General features: G+C 39.5%; 5 protein-coding genes across 6 annotated transcripts; 4 read left to right on the top strand and 1 right to left on the bottom strand.

Moving 5' to 3' along the window:
• The first annotated feature begins 236 nt into the window (after positions 1–236).
• On the top strand, positions 237–1992 carry LOC106300759 (plasminogen activator inhibitor 1 RNA-binding protein). The gene is made up of 7 exons (XM_013736974.1): positions 237–555; positions 658–907; positions 986–1054; positions 1146–1266; positions 1410–1568; positions 1666–1716; positions 1792–1992. Exons 1-7 carry the CDS (start codon positions 390–392, stop codon positions 1990–1992), a joined length of 1017 nt encoding a protein of 338 aa, XP_013592428.1. The 5' UTR covers positions 237–389.
• A 297-nt stretch (positions 1993–2289) lies between these two features.
• Positions 2290–4529, top strand: LOC106310100 (pentatricopeptide repeat-containing protein At4g16835, mitochondrial). Its single transcript, XM_013747308.1, has 2 exons — positions 2290–2429; positions 2503–4529. Exon 2 carries the CDS (start codon positions 2540–2542, stop codon positions 4484–4486), a length of 1947 nt encoding a protein of 648 aa, XP_013602762.1. The 5' UTR covers positions 2290–2429; positions 2503–2539; the 3' UTR covers positions 4487–4529.
• LOC106310117 lies at positions 4383–5282 on the top strand. 2 transcript variants are annotated; one of them, XM_013747334.1, is made up of 2 exons: positions 4383–4850; positions 5028–5282. In XM_013747334.1, exons 1-2 carry the CDS (start codon positions 4610–4612, stop codon positions 5033–5035), a joined length of 249 nt encoding a protein of 82 aa, XP_013602788.1. In that variant the 5' UTR covers positions 4383–4609; the 3' UTR covers positions 5036–5282. The 2 variants fall into 2 exon arrangements, with proteins under 2 accessions (XP_013602788.1, XP_013602780.1); XM_013747326.1 differs by having other exon boundaries at positions 4989–5282.
• Positions 5283–5474: 192 nt separating this feature from the next.
• On the top strand, positions 5475–7120 carry LOC106310107. The gene is made up of 2 exons (XM_013747316.1): positions 5475–5629; positions 5992–7120. Exon 2 carries the CDS (start codon positions 6092–6094, stop codon positions 7031–7033), a length of 942 nt encoding a protein of 313 aa, XP_013602770.1. The 5' UTR covers positions 5475–5629; positions 5992–6091; the 3' UTR covers positions 7034–7120.
• Positions 7121–7439: 319 nt separating this feature from the next.
• On the bottom strand, positions 7440–12165 carry LOC106325046 (probable serine/threonine-protein kinase cdc7). Its single transcript, XM_013763072.1, has 14 exons — positions 11687–12165; positions 11542–11609; positions 10747–11436; positions 10568–10634; positions 10414–10476; positions 10271–10334; positions 10007–10184; positions 9827–9916; positions 9583–9610; positions 9034–9504; positions 8888–8949; positions 8571–8680; positions 8390–8477; positions 7440–7953 (listed from the first exon to the last, which is right to left on the bottom strand). The coding sequence occupies exons 1-14, from the start codon at positions 12084–12086 to the stop codon at positions 7660–7662; spliced, it is 2673 nt and encodes an 890-aa protein (XP_013618526.1). The 5' UTR covers positions 12087–12165; the 3' UTR covers positions 7440–7659.
• Positions 12166–14739: the final 2574 nt, after the last annotated feature.

The raw sequence follows: 14739 nt of genomic DNA, 5'->3' as shown, positions 1-14739 counted from the left end.
TTAATGAATGTGGTATTTATAAAAATGTCATTTGATTGGTGGTATGGTATTAAGAAAATTGTATAAGTAAAATTTACCCTTAAGTAATTGCAAAATATTTAAAATGGGCCAAGAAAACCAAATAAAACTAAAATGGGCCATAAAACAAATAAGATAATAGCGTGAGTTTTTGTTTTTGTTTATGTTTTTGTTTGGTATACACATCATCATATCTAGTGATTACGTGTTGGCTTTTTCGGTTACAGTTCCTATCCTAACACCCATTTATCGTCGTCTCCTTCGTTCCGACCTTTTGTCTTTTTCCTTAGACCTGCTAATCCATGGCTTCACTTAGTTGTTACTAGTCGTGTTTGTCTTCTGTGTGATAGTATCTGTATTTGATTTAAGAAATGGCAACTTTGAACCCTTTTGATCTGTTGGATGACGATGCTGAGGATCCGAGCCAACTCGCCGTCTCCATCGCTTCTGATAAGTCCAAGAAGTCTGCACCTGTCTCAGGTTTGCCTGCTAAGTCAGCTCCTCCGTCTTCGAAGCAGCCTTCTCCTTCTCAAGCTGGTCTCAGATCCACTTTACTCTCGATTACCAAATCATCTCTATTCTTCTGTTTGGAGTTTTTGTATTTGGTATCTGATTGTTTCGTTTTATGTTCTTGATTAGTGAGAGAGGCTAGGAGTGGTGGATTTAGCCGTGGTCGTGGTGGTTACAACCGTGATGGTCCCCGAGGTAACAATGGATATTCAGGGGGATACAGTAAGCCCTCTGACGAAGGAGACGTTTCAAAGCCTTCTTATGAGAGACGTGGTGGTGGTGGTGGTGGAGGATATGGAGGTCCTCCGCGTGGTGGTATACGTGGTGAAGGTGAACGTCCTCGAAGGGCATTTGAGCGTCGTAGTGGAACTGGCAGAGGGTCTGTCTGTCTTACTCTCATTCTGTCGCATATTATCATCAATCTCATAAGCTTAAGTTTATGTTTTCGGTTACTTAGGGGTGACTTCAAACGCGAAGGAGCTGGTCGTGGAAACTGGGGAACACCAGGAGAAGAAGTTCTTGCTGTGTAAGCAACTAATCATTTGTCTTTGATTGATTGTTTTTATGTGATAGTGATTGTGAATTTGGACTAAAAAGAAGCTCTTTGTCTCTTTTAGCGAGACTGAAGAAGTAGCTGGGGTTGAAACTGAGAAGGATGTTGTGGAGAAGCCTGCTGATGATGATGCTAACAAGGAGAATACTGCTGAAGTGGAGGAGCAGAAAGAGCCTGAGGTTAAGGTAAGCAGATGAATTAAGACAGATGTTAGGTTGTTAGTCACAATTGCACCACTAGGTATTGTTAATAGGACATGGAACACAACTTATATACTTGTCTTGGCTTTTTATTCGTATTGATTGCTTACTGGTTTGTGTTTCGGTAGGAAATGACTCTGGATGAGTATGAGAAAATACTTGAGGAGAAGAGAAAGGCACTTCAATCTCAGAACACCTCTGAGAGGAAAGTTGATACTAAAGTGTTTGAATCAATGCAACAACTCTCAAACAAGAAGAAGTCTAACGATGAAATCTTCATCAAGCTGGTAAGACGTATTAATTACCTCCCTGTCTCGTTTCTTCATTGTCAACTGGAAGCAAGTCTTGATCGATTCTTACCCTTGCTTTTGATCAATTTCCTAGGGTTCAGACAAGGACAAACGCAAAGATGACAAAGAAGAGAAGCCTAAGAAGGTTATCCACTGTCGTCTGAATCAAATAATTTGTAGGTCAATAAGTTTGCTTATGGATGTGTTTTGTAATTTACAGGCTGTGAGCATCAATGAGTTTCTAAAACCAGCGGATGGTGAGAACTACTACCGAGGAGGTCGTGGTGGCCGTGGACGTGGTGGTCGTGAGTCTCGTGACCGTGGAGCTCGTGCTTCCAGTGGCGGATATGGTGGTAACCGTAGTGAAGCTGCGCCTGCCATTGCGGATACTGCTCAGTTCCCATCTCTTTGGGGCAAGTAAATGATTCATCCATGAACACGTCGAAACACTCGTGTGGGTCTCCTTCAGTTTTCATCCTCTGGTTGAAATCAAGACTGAATGAATTTCATGCGACGGTGTACTGTTTACCAGTCTGTTGTTTGTCAGGTGTAAATTTTTAGTTATCGTCAGGTTTTAGATTTTCTGCAAACTTATACCTGACCGTTTTTTTTTTTTTTTTTTTTTTTTTTTTTTTTTTTACTTTTGAAACATCACTCTCTTTTAGTTTACCAGTCTTTGTTATCTATGAAATCTTTGTTTCAGACAGACAAGTCTAATGTTAACGGTTTTGAGTCTTCTTCCTTTCTCATCTCTGATCATGTTCTTAGATATTACAAAATCTGTAATAAGACAAATATTAATAAGGTTCAGAAGTTTATTTTTTAATAACAGTCGTGTGATTTAAGATCCTCCCAATGGTATGTTTTTTTGTGTGTAATATATATATACCAAAACCAACGTGGAACAAGACGTTCTCTTGATGTTTTGTAGGAACCGATTTGTCTTTTTATGTCATAAACCCTGAGAAATGCTTTCTCGCTTCAACATTCATCAGCCATGGAAAGTTCGATTCTTTTCTCGTTCAATTGGAAACCCAGATGCCATTTTGGTGGGATCATGTTCCTCTTCCTCTCTTCCATCCCCAGAGCCATCGACTAAACCTTCTTCTGATCAAAACCAGATCTTCCCGCTGAACAAACTTATTGCAAGACATGTACATTCTGGAGATATAGATGGAGCTCTCAGAGTGTTCCACGGAATGGGAGCTAAGAACACCGTCACATGGAACTCCCTGCTCGTTGGGTTTTGTAAAGATCCAAGTAGAACGAAGGAAGCACACCAGCTGTTCGACGAAATCCCTGAACCAGATGCTTTCTCCTACAACATCATGTTATCTTGCCACGTTCGCAACGGAAACTTCGAGAAAGCTCAGAGCTTCTTCGACCAGGCTCCGTTCAAGGACTCTGCGTCATGGAACACGATGATCACAGGGTACGCTCGAAGAAAGGAAATGGAAAAAGCGCGGGAACTGTTCTACGCCATGAAAGATAAAAACGAGGTTTCTTGGAATGCAATGATCTCTGGTTACGTAGAGAGCGGGGATTTGGAAACGGCGTCACGTTTCTTCGAAGAGGCTCCCGTTAGAGGCGTGGTGGCGTGGACAGCGATGATCACAGGGTACATGAAGGCCAATAAGGTTGAATTAGCTGAGGCTGTGTTCAAAGACATGACAGTGAATAAAAACCTCGTAACTTGGAACGCTATGATCTCTGGTTACGTCGAAAACTCTCTTGCGGAAGATGGATTGAAGCTTTTTAAAGCAATGCTAGAGGAAGGCACTAGGCCTAACTCGTCTGGACTGAGCAGCGTTCTGCTCGGATGCAGCGAGTTATCGGCCTTACGGTTTGGGAGGCAAGTTCATCAGATAGTGTGCAAATCATCTACATTGTGTAACGACATAACTGCGTTGACGTCTCTGGTAAGCATGTACTGCAAATGTGGAGAGCTTGGTGATGCTTGGAAGCTCTTTCAGGGGATGAAGATGAGAGACGTTGTGGCGTGGAACGCGATGATCTCCGGGTACGCACAGCACGGGAAAGCTGAGAAGGCTTTGTCTTTGTTCAGTGAGATGAGAGATGAGAAGACCAGACCGGATTGGATAACGTTTGTTGCGGTTTTGCTGGCTTGTAACCATGCTGGGATGGTGGATACTGGCGTAGAGTATTTTGATTCCATGGTGAGAGATTACAGGGTGGAACCAAGGCCTGATCATTACACGTGTATGGTTGATCTTTTGGGCCGAGCTGGGAAGCTGGAGGAGGCGTTGGAGCTGATAAAATCAATGCCGTTTAAGCCGCACGCCGCTGTCTTTGGGACGCTCTTGGGGGCTTGTAGAGTGCACAAGAACGTGGAGTTGGGTGAACTCGCAGCTGAGAAACTACTTGAGCTTGACCCGAGTAACGCAGCCGGGTATGTACAGCTTGCGAACATCTACGCTTCGAGGAACCGTTGGGAAGACGTTGCAAGGGTTCGCAAGAGAATGAAGCAGAGCAACGTTGTGAAGGTACCTGGTTATAGCTGGATCGAGATTCGAAACAAGATTCACCATTTCAGGTCAAGCGATAGGATTCACCCGGACCTAGACGCAATACACAAGAAGCTGAAGGAGTTGGAGGAGAAGATGAGACTAGCTGGATACAAACCGGAGCTAGAGTTTGCTTTACACGACGTAGAGGAAGAGCAGAAGGAGAAGCTCTTGTTATGGCATAGCGAGAAGTTAGCTGTTGCTTATGGGTGCTTAAAGCTCCCTGAGGGGTCACGGATACAGGTGTTCAAGAACCTGAGGATCTGCGGTGATTGCCATAAAGCAATCGAATTTATGTCGGAGATAGAGAGACGAGAGATCGTAGTGAGAGACACGACAAGGTTTCACCATTTCAAAGATGGGTCTTGCTCTTGTGGCGGTTACTGGTAAAAAAGACGAAGAGTTTTGACACTGGACAGGTCAAATCTGATGCGAGGACAGTATTTAAATACGTTAGTGTGTGAATAAAGTTTCGACCCTTTGACTTGACAAAGTTGCGTTAAGGAAGGAAGGATGCGTAGATCGGCGAGTGGCTCAAGAGTTTCTGATCAATCACCGTCACCGTCTCCGCCTCGATCTCAGAGTGTTGCGGCTGTGGAAGATGATGTGGAGCTGCTGTTGCCAAGGTACGACCCGAGTTCTCAACCGGGGAAGAGAGAGAAGTCACGGTTGAGATCTGCAGAAAACGTCATCCATTTCATTCCTCTCCTTCTTCTGCTCTGTGTTGTAATCCTCTGGCTCTTGTCTCATTCAGGTAAACCTAGAAATTGGAAAGAAAGAAAAAAATAATCGTGGTTGGTTAATGATTTCATCCATAGATGCAGAAATTGATTCAGTCATTTCATTAAATTTTGCCAAACTTAGTATATCTGGTTTAAATTTGTTCATATAGTCGCAATACTAAACCAGTGATGGACCTGGAATTTGTCAGCGGCTTGAAGGAGTTGATTTGAGTGGAAGAAGACAATTGTTGTTAATTGTTTACATGGGAATGAAACATCTTTTTACTGCAAGACAGCCAGCCAAATGATTTTTCTTTACCCACACACATTCATAGGGTATACTGTCTGAATGAAATTTCTATTTGAGATCACTATTTATAGTAGTCCTTGATTTTTATTCTTTTCCAACAAACTTTAAACAGCACTGTTATGTAATAAAATGTGAAATTTCAAGTATGTACCAACAACACAACTCAATTAACAAAAAGCCAAAATTACTTATTGATGATAATCTAGTAATCACTGGACGAACACAAAGATCAAATTTCAGCTTAATCTACCTAAGTTTAATGACAAAGGACGAGATTAATGCAAATAGGATCCTAAAATAAAATCGGGATCTGTCTGATAAAAATAATAATTTGGGATACAAAACAAATCCAAGAAAGAGTTACTTGGTTCAGTTGGGAAAAATAAAAACACAATGCTCGCTCATTGACTTGTTCTGTCTCTCAATTTTAACTCAATGAATCAGTATCCTTCCGAGCAGATCTTCTTCGATCTTCTGTCGGCGCTATTTCGCATCCTTCAGGTTGGTCTCGATCTCAAATTAAATCGTGATGGCTTGATAAACCTAATTGTTTCTGTTATTCTGTTGTAAGAGTTAGGATCCAGCCGTCAAGTTCTTAGATCGATAATCGAAACTTTACTTCTGTTTTGATTTCTCTGTTAATATTTAGGAAACGTAACATAGTTCTGATTTGATTAAGGTTTATACTTGTTGAACTTTGAAAACGTCGTGGTTGGTGGTACGTAGATAAAGTCTTTAACGTTTCGGTCAACTATGCATGATCTATGGACCAAACCTTGTTTCGGTTTCCTGTTTTTTTGTAATAATCGCTAAAAGTGTCATTCTTTCATAAAAGCTTTGAGCTTTCATTGTTTTTTTCACAGGCACATTCTCTAGAAGCATAACATCGACTCAGTTTTAACCTTTGATCCCTCCCAACAGCGTTTTGAAGCTTAAACAGGTTCTTATGCGCCTTTGGGAACCATGATTGAAGTAAAGCGACCTGGTTCTTCCACAAGGATCACCACAACACTCCTTGACTCCTTGATGATTCTCTTCAGAAACAAACACATCTTACTCCCAATCTTCGCCTTCATAGCCATCCCTCTCTCGGCCTTGCATCTCTCCTTAACTCTCACCTCCTTTCGTCTCAAAAACCATGTCTTCCGCTTAGAAGCCCTAGCCAACGTTGTCCACACACGGTTCGAAGCTAGACAGATCTGGGAAGAGTCTAGACAAGACGCTGTCTCTCTTCTACGTCTCAAGTCCCGGTACTTCGTCCCATCCTTCATCCTCTCCTGTATCGTCTCCATAGCCGTCATCACATCAACTTCCTTCTCGCACCAGGGCCTGAACCCATCTCTGAAGTCGTCATTTGCTTCGGTGAAGTCCTCGTGGATGAGAGTAACAGCGACTTCCATCGTTGTCTACGGTCTGCTCTTCCTCTATTCACCGGTTCCCATGTTTCTATCTGCTCTCTTCGGTTACACACCCACACTGCGTCACCTCATCACATTTCTCAGTTTAGGTATTGAGGTATACATTATGGCTATAACAGGGCTTGGGCTTGTGGTCTCTGTGGTAGAAGAAAGGTACGGTTTTGACGCGGTTAAGGAAGGAACGGGGTTGATGAAAGGGAGGAGGATAACGGGGTTGGCTCTGGCGGGTGTGTTTGTGTTTTTATCGAGTTGGATTGGTCATGGGATGGAGAAGCTGGCGAAGGAGCTAGATGTAGACTCGAGCTCAGGGTCGTGGTGGAGGTCTGTGGTTGTGTCCGGTGGGTGGGATGGGTGGAAACTGGTGTGTATGTATGGGGCTGAGGTGGTGCTGAGTTATGTTGTAGTCACTGTTTTTTACTGCGAGTGTAGGAAACGTCATGGGAACAGTGATCCAGATGTTGCTGATGAAGAAGGTCTTGCTATTTAATTTTAGTTGCAACACTTTTCTTCTTCTTGTTAATTCTCTTGTGAATTTGTGATATACATTTTTGTTTGCCCAATTCTGATTTATTCATTTGATAGTGTCATCTGCAATTCTGCATAATAGAATCAAATGATCTATTCATTTCCTAATGTCTATTCTCTAGTTCATCCTGAGAAAAAAAGAATCAAGAGTTATAGCAAAGCTTTTTACCCGCATTGGCTTCTTGCTTCTCCCAATCTCTTGTCACTGTCTTCATACTGTTGGTTGAACTCGGTTTGAGAGATGCAGAGACATTCAACATTCAAAGAGTGATGCTCTGGCGCTTTGAAGTGAACAAGGGCATGTTTGCTTGTAATAGCTAAGGAATTACATGTGATAGGAATAAGTACTGCTATGACATACAAACATGAGTTCCAAATCATTGTAGTGCTGCGACAACTTCTATACAGTCTGAAAACTCTACCCTTCTTTACTTGTTTAGAATTACATTTGAGTCATCTCTGCCAGTAAACAAACTTAAAACGTTAAAAAAACTTGCATGTCGTGCAAGGTGCGGTGTGGACTCTGTGGAGTGAAAAAGAAGTAAAATTCAAGGTGTCAAGTTACTATTTTACTTTACATTTGTAATATTAGTGTATCGTTTGGTCTACTGCGTCAACAACCACTGAAGGATGCGTTTGCTGCTGCTGCTGCTGCTGCTTAAGGACCCTTTGTTTTCTAAGGGTTTCATGAACTGAATGGAAGAAGTCGTGCTTCAGAGCATCCTCCGCGCTGAGTCGTAGCCTTGGGTTAACGGTCAAACACTTATCAACAAGGTCTAGGAGCGACCGTGGAATAGCGTCTAGGAAGTCTCTGCGTTTTGTGTTGAATTCGCACCATTTTCTCAACTCCATCCCTTTCAAGTACCTTGACTCATACAATTCCTGGAGAATAATAAAAACACAAAATGAATATCTCATCATCTCTTGCGATCGTCCTCTATATTTGCAGTGTATCAGATAACGTAACCCAAGCTTTTAAGACATTATCAGGATTTGAGACTGCGGTTGAAGCTTAGACATGGAAAATGGATCCAAATGCTCGCGGTAAATAAAAACAGAACATGTGTATAGCCCATATCGACCTTCTCTTTCTCTAGACTTAATAACACGACTTTAATTGCGCAATCTTGAGGACAAATTTCTCTAGAATTAAGAGCAGAACATCTGTATAGCCATATTGACTTTCTCTAGACTTAAGAGCAGAACATGTGCATAGCCATATTGACTTTCTCTTTCTCTAGACTTAAAAGCAGAGCATGTGTATTGTATACATGAAAAGAGTGCAGAAGGGTCAAGGGTGATAAGATGCGATTTTTACCTCAGGGAAAGAAGATTCACGGTTGTGCAGCTTGGCTACTTCCCATAATTCTTCACTGCCTCGTAGATTCGCAATATCCTTTATGTTCCTGAGAATCACGAGAGCATTGTGAGAAGGCTAGAAAAAAAAATAATAATAATGGAATGACGTGATAGCAGATTCAGTCAAGAACAATATTAACTGTTCAGGGTCACCAGTGAAAGGTGCTCTTCCCATCATTAGGTATAACAAAGTTACTCCTGCAGACCACACGTCTATCTTAGGTCCTTGGTGCAACGATCTTAAGCAAACCTGCACAAGCCAATGCAGCCAAAAATAGACCCATAGAATTAGCTTTCCCATCCTAGATGTTCTAATGAGTAGCTCAGGCCTTCATCTTTAGTCTCAGCGCCCAATATTCATATTTGCATTATCTATAGTAATTTGGAAACCCACTTGCATTCTTTGACATATAAGCAAAACTTTAACGGAAGTCAGAGATAGTAACAGTTGACGTACCTCTGGAGCACGGAAGCCTTTGGTTCCTGAGCAAGGACCGTCTTTCTGTTTAACTACATCCCCTAGTAAAGTCAGCAAATTTTTTTAATACGGTTGAAATTAATCTCTAATCAAAACAAGAGTTAACGATTACACAAGAAATATACCTGCTTCGGGCCTACCGTTAGAGCGCAGCGGCATTGGGGTCAGATAAACAAGCCCATCATCTTTCTCTGGAAGAGCAGCGACACGTTTTCTCATAGACGTAGGAGCTTTGGATGATACTTCATGGTTTGGAACTGGACCAGACATTGTCTCCTGCAGAAAGTTTAAAAGCTCTTTCCTTCCATGGCATGGCAAAGGCTCTCTCCTCTTTTCACCTGAAGGGTTGTTCCTTGTGCTGGTCACATCTTTGGCCGAAGTTAAGCCAGATCCTTCTCCCCCTTGGCTGTTGAATCTCTCCCATCTGCTCATGTCATTCCGAGATCTTATCTTTCCCGCTGCTTTCTTCAGGCTATTGGGCGCTAGAGTTTTCTGAGAAGATTTGTTGGTCACTCGGTTTGTTGTGTCAGGAGCGTTAATCAATGTCTGATGCCTCTTGCTGACAGTTGGGAGAACTGTAGCTGCTTTTGATTTATCTACAAAACATATAAGAGATAGCTTTAGTTTACATTTGTTTACATAATTAAAGACAAATGCATGAGGGAGAAGTCTACCGGCTCTCCTGTGCTTCTGGTGCATATCCTAATGAAGCCACAAACGAAAATGAGATTAATATCAGAGGGTGGGATCATAACAAAAATGTTTGTGCTAGCCAAGCTTTTCAGTGCCTCTGTTAGACACTAACCTTATTATCAATTAAGCAGGTTCGTAAACTCAAATTATTTTTATATGAAACACTAACCAATAGCTGTTACTATAAAAGTATTGATAATAGAAGGGTGACATCGAATTGCTTACCATGGCGAGGTTAAAGTCAATGAGATAACCTTCCCTGCTCTTCCTAGAGAAAAGGAAGTTGCCTGGCTTAACATCCCTGTGAACAACACCCTTCACATTTGCAGAATAAAAACAATAGAATTGGTTAGATGGGTGATTGAAATATGAATGCTCAATAATTTAGTTCGAAATCTTCATTACCTGCTTATGAAGAGTTGACAGAGCTTTGAACATGCAGTAGCCGTATAACTGTAGCTGATACACATCTATTTCTCTCTTCAAAAGATCAGGTCTGTCATGTTCAACGTGCTCGAGGATAATGCAATCGGAATCTCCGTTCTTGAGACAGCCTTCATATTTTATTATAAAGTTTTTCCCCCTATGTGAACCCAACATTTAGGCATTTTCAGATATTGTTGGAAAATATATAGGAGGTTCATAACCAGATCATACTTAGTTACTTACCCAAAACGTTCGAGCGTTCTGATTTCATTATTAATATAGTGTTTTTGAGCACCGGCATGTGGATCTGTGTAAAATAATACATGAGACAAGTTTTCAAACCGAAAACAATGACAAAATCTAGCAATATATCATTATTCACATACATTTAATGGCGAACTCTTTTCCATCAGTTTTCCTCCTTGCCTTATAAACAATACCGTAGCCACCTAGAGTTCAGTGTCACCAATGATTAGCCAATAACCGACTAAGTTCTTTAAACTTTGAACAGAATAGATGACATAGTCGGGAAATATTTACCTGAGCCTTCTTCCTCTACAACAGTGTAAGCATCAAAATCTGGAAATGTGATCTGCTTTGACTGTTCCTAAACCACAAATATGAGAACTATTAAATAGTGAATTAAGTCTGTTGCAAAAGTATACTCAGAAAAAGTGGAATTGCAAGGGCCTAACTCTAGATGTAAGAGACATGTCTACCTTCTGGTCTTTAGGTCGAATGGAGTTCAGATTCTGTTTTGCCTTCTGAGTAGCTTTATTTTTCCTGGTGTATTTTTTCTCAGGAGAACAGCTATATGCTTTGCTGTTTCCAGACGGTTTGCACAGATCCTGAGCTTTATGTACCAAAGAGCTATCTTGATTAACTGTTACAGCAGAAGGCTTCAACGGTATCTCTTTTACAGGGGTGCTGAAGACCTCTACAGTCTGACCCTCTTGCTTCAATGGGTTACAACTCAAGGCAAGCTTATCTTCAGTATCCTCCACAATGTACACTGATCTTAACTCATTTTCTGATGGTGTGGGTTCAGACTGCACATTGGGAGTTTGTATCTCCCCCTCAGGTAACAAATCCTCGTTGTTATCCTCTTCTTCTTCTTCGATTAAACTTAGGTTGTCAACAATTTGAAAATCTCCAATCTCAAGTTGGTTACAGTATCCAAACTCTCCAAGAAATGGCGAATCTTGCTTGATCTCCTCCAAGCAATGCATAGGATCAACATCCACTGGAACATTGGTGAACATCTCGCAACCACTCGACCAAGGACTTTGGTCAAATGCCAGTAGTTCTCCGCCTAAACTTATAAGCGAAGCTTGGGTTTCAAAAGCCTTAAGCGTCTCAAGCATGGAACCATTCACAATAGTTGTAATCTCATTAGCTCTGTAACTAGCCTAGAAACAAACAAAAAAAAAAACAATCACACAATGAATCAATCCTTCATTTGTGAAATTGAATTATAAAGTGCGTCCTTAATCTTTAACTAAGAGATTACTTACATTGATTTCATTATTTCGGCTTCGTTTTGGCAATGGCATGAGCTGTAGCTCCTCTTTTTCCTCGTTTTCTGAGTGTTAATCCAATGTTAAAACTAAGCCCAGACGAGTATCAGATGTTAAATAAAAGACTAAAAAGAAAATTTACCTCTCATATGCTTATGCTTGGGCGACATCGAATCCGTAAAACGCGAAATCTTCTCACACAGATCGTGCTCCGGCATACCCAGACTAGACGCGAAACTAGCCGGATCGGAGAGAAACTCGCACGAGAGAGTCACGAATACGCCATCTTCGGTGAGGGAGATAGGGGAGTTAGGGATCGAGCAAAGAAACTTAACGAGCTCAGGAGAAGCTTGCAAGTGTGTACACCGCGAAGAAAGATGCGCAACGGATTCGGAGTGGCCAAGGTGGAGTAGGTGACGGCATAACTCCGAGGCTTGTTGGTGGTAGAGATGCTCGTCGCCGTCTGAATTGGTGAGTCCGAGAGCTATAAGCTCTCTTCCGGCGGCTGTTGAGCTTCCGAGTCGACTCGGGTCTTCAGACATTGTCAATTGATGTGAATCTGGGGGGGGAGATAGGGATTTGAGAATTTGAGATTTGGGGGAAATGGAGAAAGGGCGGGATGATGGCACGTGCGGAGCCTGTGACGTTGTTTTCGAGTCTTTTGTACCTTAAAATGTTCCCGCTCTGACCGCTCATTTTATCTTTTGAATGGGCGCTCATCTTTCTATTCGCTGAAATACGGACTTATGAGAATTAGGCCCATTACAACTCCCTTTTGTGGGCCATCCAAAAGCTCCAACTCATGTTTTCGGCTAAATTAAACATTTTTTTAGTGGTGAAAATCTTAACCAAAAATTTAGCCCCAGAGATATGATCAATCATAATAAGAGACCATTTTCTCCTATTTTCTTTTTTTTTTTCCCTTAATTTTGGTAAAACAATCTTACATATTTACCCAAAATATTTCAGATAGATTTCTTGACAGTTGTAGTTTCAGTTTAAAAAAATTAAGAGAAAAAGACAAAAATAGCACTAAATCAAGTTTTTGTTTCCAAACTAACACTCAAGGTCAAAAATCACAAAAATAACACTTAATGTTTTATCAAAAGTTACAAACTTATGGTTTAGAATTAAAGGGTGTGGTTTAGGATTTAGGGTTTAGGGTTTAGAGTTTAGGATTTAGAGTTTAGGGTTTAGGGTTTAGGGTTTAGGGTTTAGGGTTTAGGGTTTAGGGTTTAGGGTTTAGGGTTTAGGGTTTAGGGTTTAGGGTTTAGGGTTTAGGGTTTAGGGTTTAGGGTTTAGGGTTTAGGGTTTAGGGTTTAGGGTTTAGGGTTTAGGGTTTAGGGTTTAGGGTTTAGGGTTTAGGGTTTAGGGTTTAGGGTTTAGAGTTGATAAATGAGGTTTTGGGGATAAGATTTCAAATTTTGAAAAATAAAAAAATTAAAATTTTCAAATGATAAACTTAGAAATGTGCTATTTTGGTCATTTTAGTTTTTGAGTGTTATTTTTGTGATATAAACTTAGAAATTTGCTATTTTGGAGATTTGCCCAAAAATTAATTGCCATTTTTACTATTTACAGTATAGTTAAATATGATTTCACCCAGTGATGGAGCCAGAGAAATTTTTGACCGGGGTCAATTTAATTTATAACAAAATATTAATTACATAGAAATTTAAGTTAAACTTATTATAATAGATCAGTCAAACAATATAATTTTTTGAAAAATACTAAAATAATTTTACTATATAGATATATCCAAGTATTAACTTACAAAATAGTTAGTATTCTTAATCATCAAAGAATAAATAGTGTCTAAATGATTTTTCAGATTAAATTTGTGATTAGAAGGACTAAAATAGAAATGCTATGAAGATTAAAAGACAAAATGTATGTGTAAAACTATTTGTACTTACATTATTTTTATCGGAAATAGAGATTGGACCGCTGTAAAATAAATATGGACTGTTTAGATAAAAAAAAAATTATTACATACTACTTAGTTAGATAATGGTTATAAAGAGTTATGGTTATCCCATACTGTTTTGTTTGTTACAACAGTCCATATTTATGACATTACACACTAGATTATAACTAAGTAGTGAGTACTCGTGGAGACAAACAAAACAGTATGGGATAACAAAGCATTATGGTCTTTTATCCTTTTTCTACTAGATTATATTTTGTAATGATATCACGGGATATATATCTTGACAACTTATACTAACTAGGGATTTTGTCCGGGCTATACAAATAGCATTGTATTTAATATTTATATTACAATATTATATCTATTTATAAAAATATAAATAGTAATTTGAATTAGAAATGAATAAAACTTGCAATTTATTGTTTTTATTATCTAAAATATGTATGGGATGATGAACAAATGTGAAATGAATTAAAAATTGTTAAACTTTAGTTATTATCCAAAATATTTTTTTTTACATATATTTGGTTATTTTGAAAATATATTATTAATCTTAACATCACATTTTTATATTTATTATTCAAATCATGTTTAATATTTTATTTCTGTATTATTTAATTTTTTATAATATATTTTATTACTATATAATTTATTTTTACATTGTTTTCTATGTAAATATGTAATAATTATTGTTATAGGCCAATGTAAAAAAAAATTCTTATTTTAAAACAGAGTTTTTTGGTCTAGTTTTAAAAACAGAGTTACGTTCTAATAAACCAAAATACTCAATTATAGAAAAGAACATGACAAAGATGTATTATTATTTTTTTGTCTGGTTAATTATGCTATTACAAATTATGAGAAAAATGACATAGACGATATTACAGCCGACAATTATATCTGCCTTTTGAGGATTCACGCCAGACTGCATCACCCTGAGTAGCCCTATGAGATTCATTCCTGACGGTATTCCTGACGCCATGCTGAAGATCTCTTGTAAGCATTTTCTCTAATTTTTTGCATAATTCGCCTTCTCCGGGAATTGAAACCCAGACCTCTTTCTGTAGAAATTGCGTTGTCTGGGGTTCGAACCCCAGACCTGGGTGTAGAAGCCTTTAAACCTTGACCACTAGGCCACGGTGCTTCCACTAACAAAGGTGTATTGTGGGTGGTTTTTTCGGGTGTTTTTCAAAACCAACCCACAATTTCTAGTCAAACCCAACCTCTTTTTTTTGTCATTACTATTCATCAATAAAATTTTCATA

This window comes from Brassica oleracea, chromosome C1 (genome assembly GCF_000695525.1).
Source record: "Brassica oleracea var. oleracea cultivar TO1000 chromosome C1, BOL, whole genome shotgun sequence".
Lineage (NCBI taxonomy): Eukaryota > Viridiplantae > Streptophyta > Magnoliopsida > Brassicales > Brassicaceae > Brassica > Brassica oleracea.
Note: the sequence above shows the minus strand (reverse complement) of the source record. Positions and strands in the feature narration are given on the sequence as shown.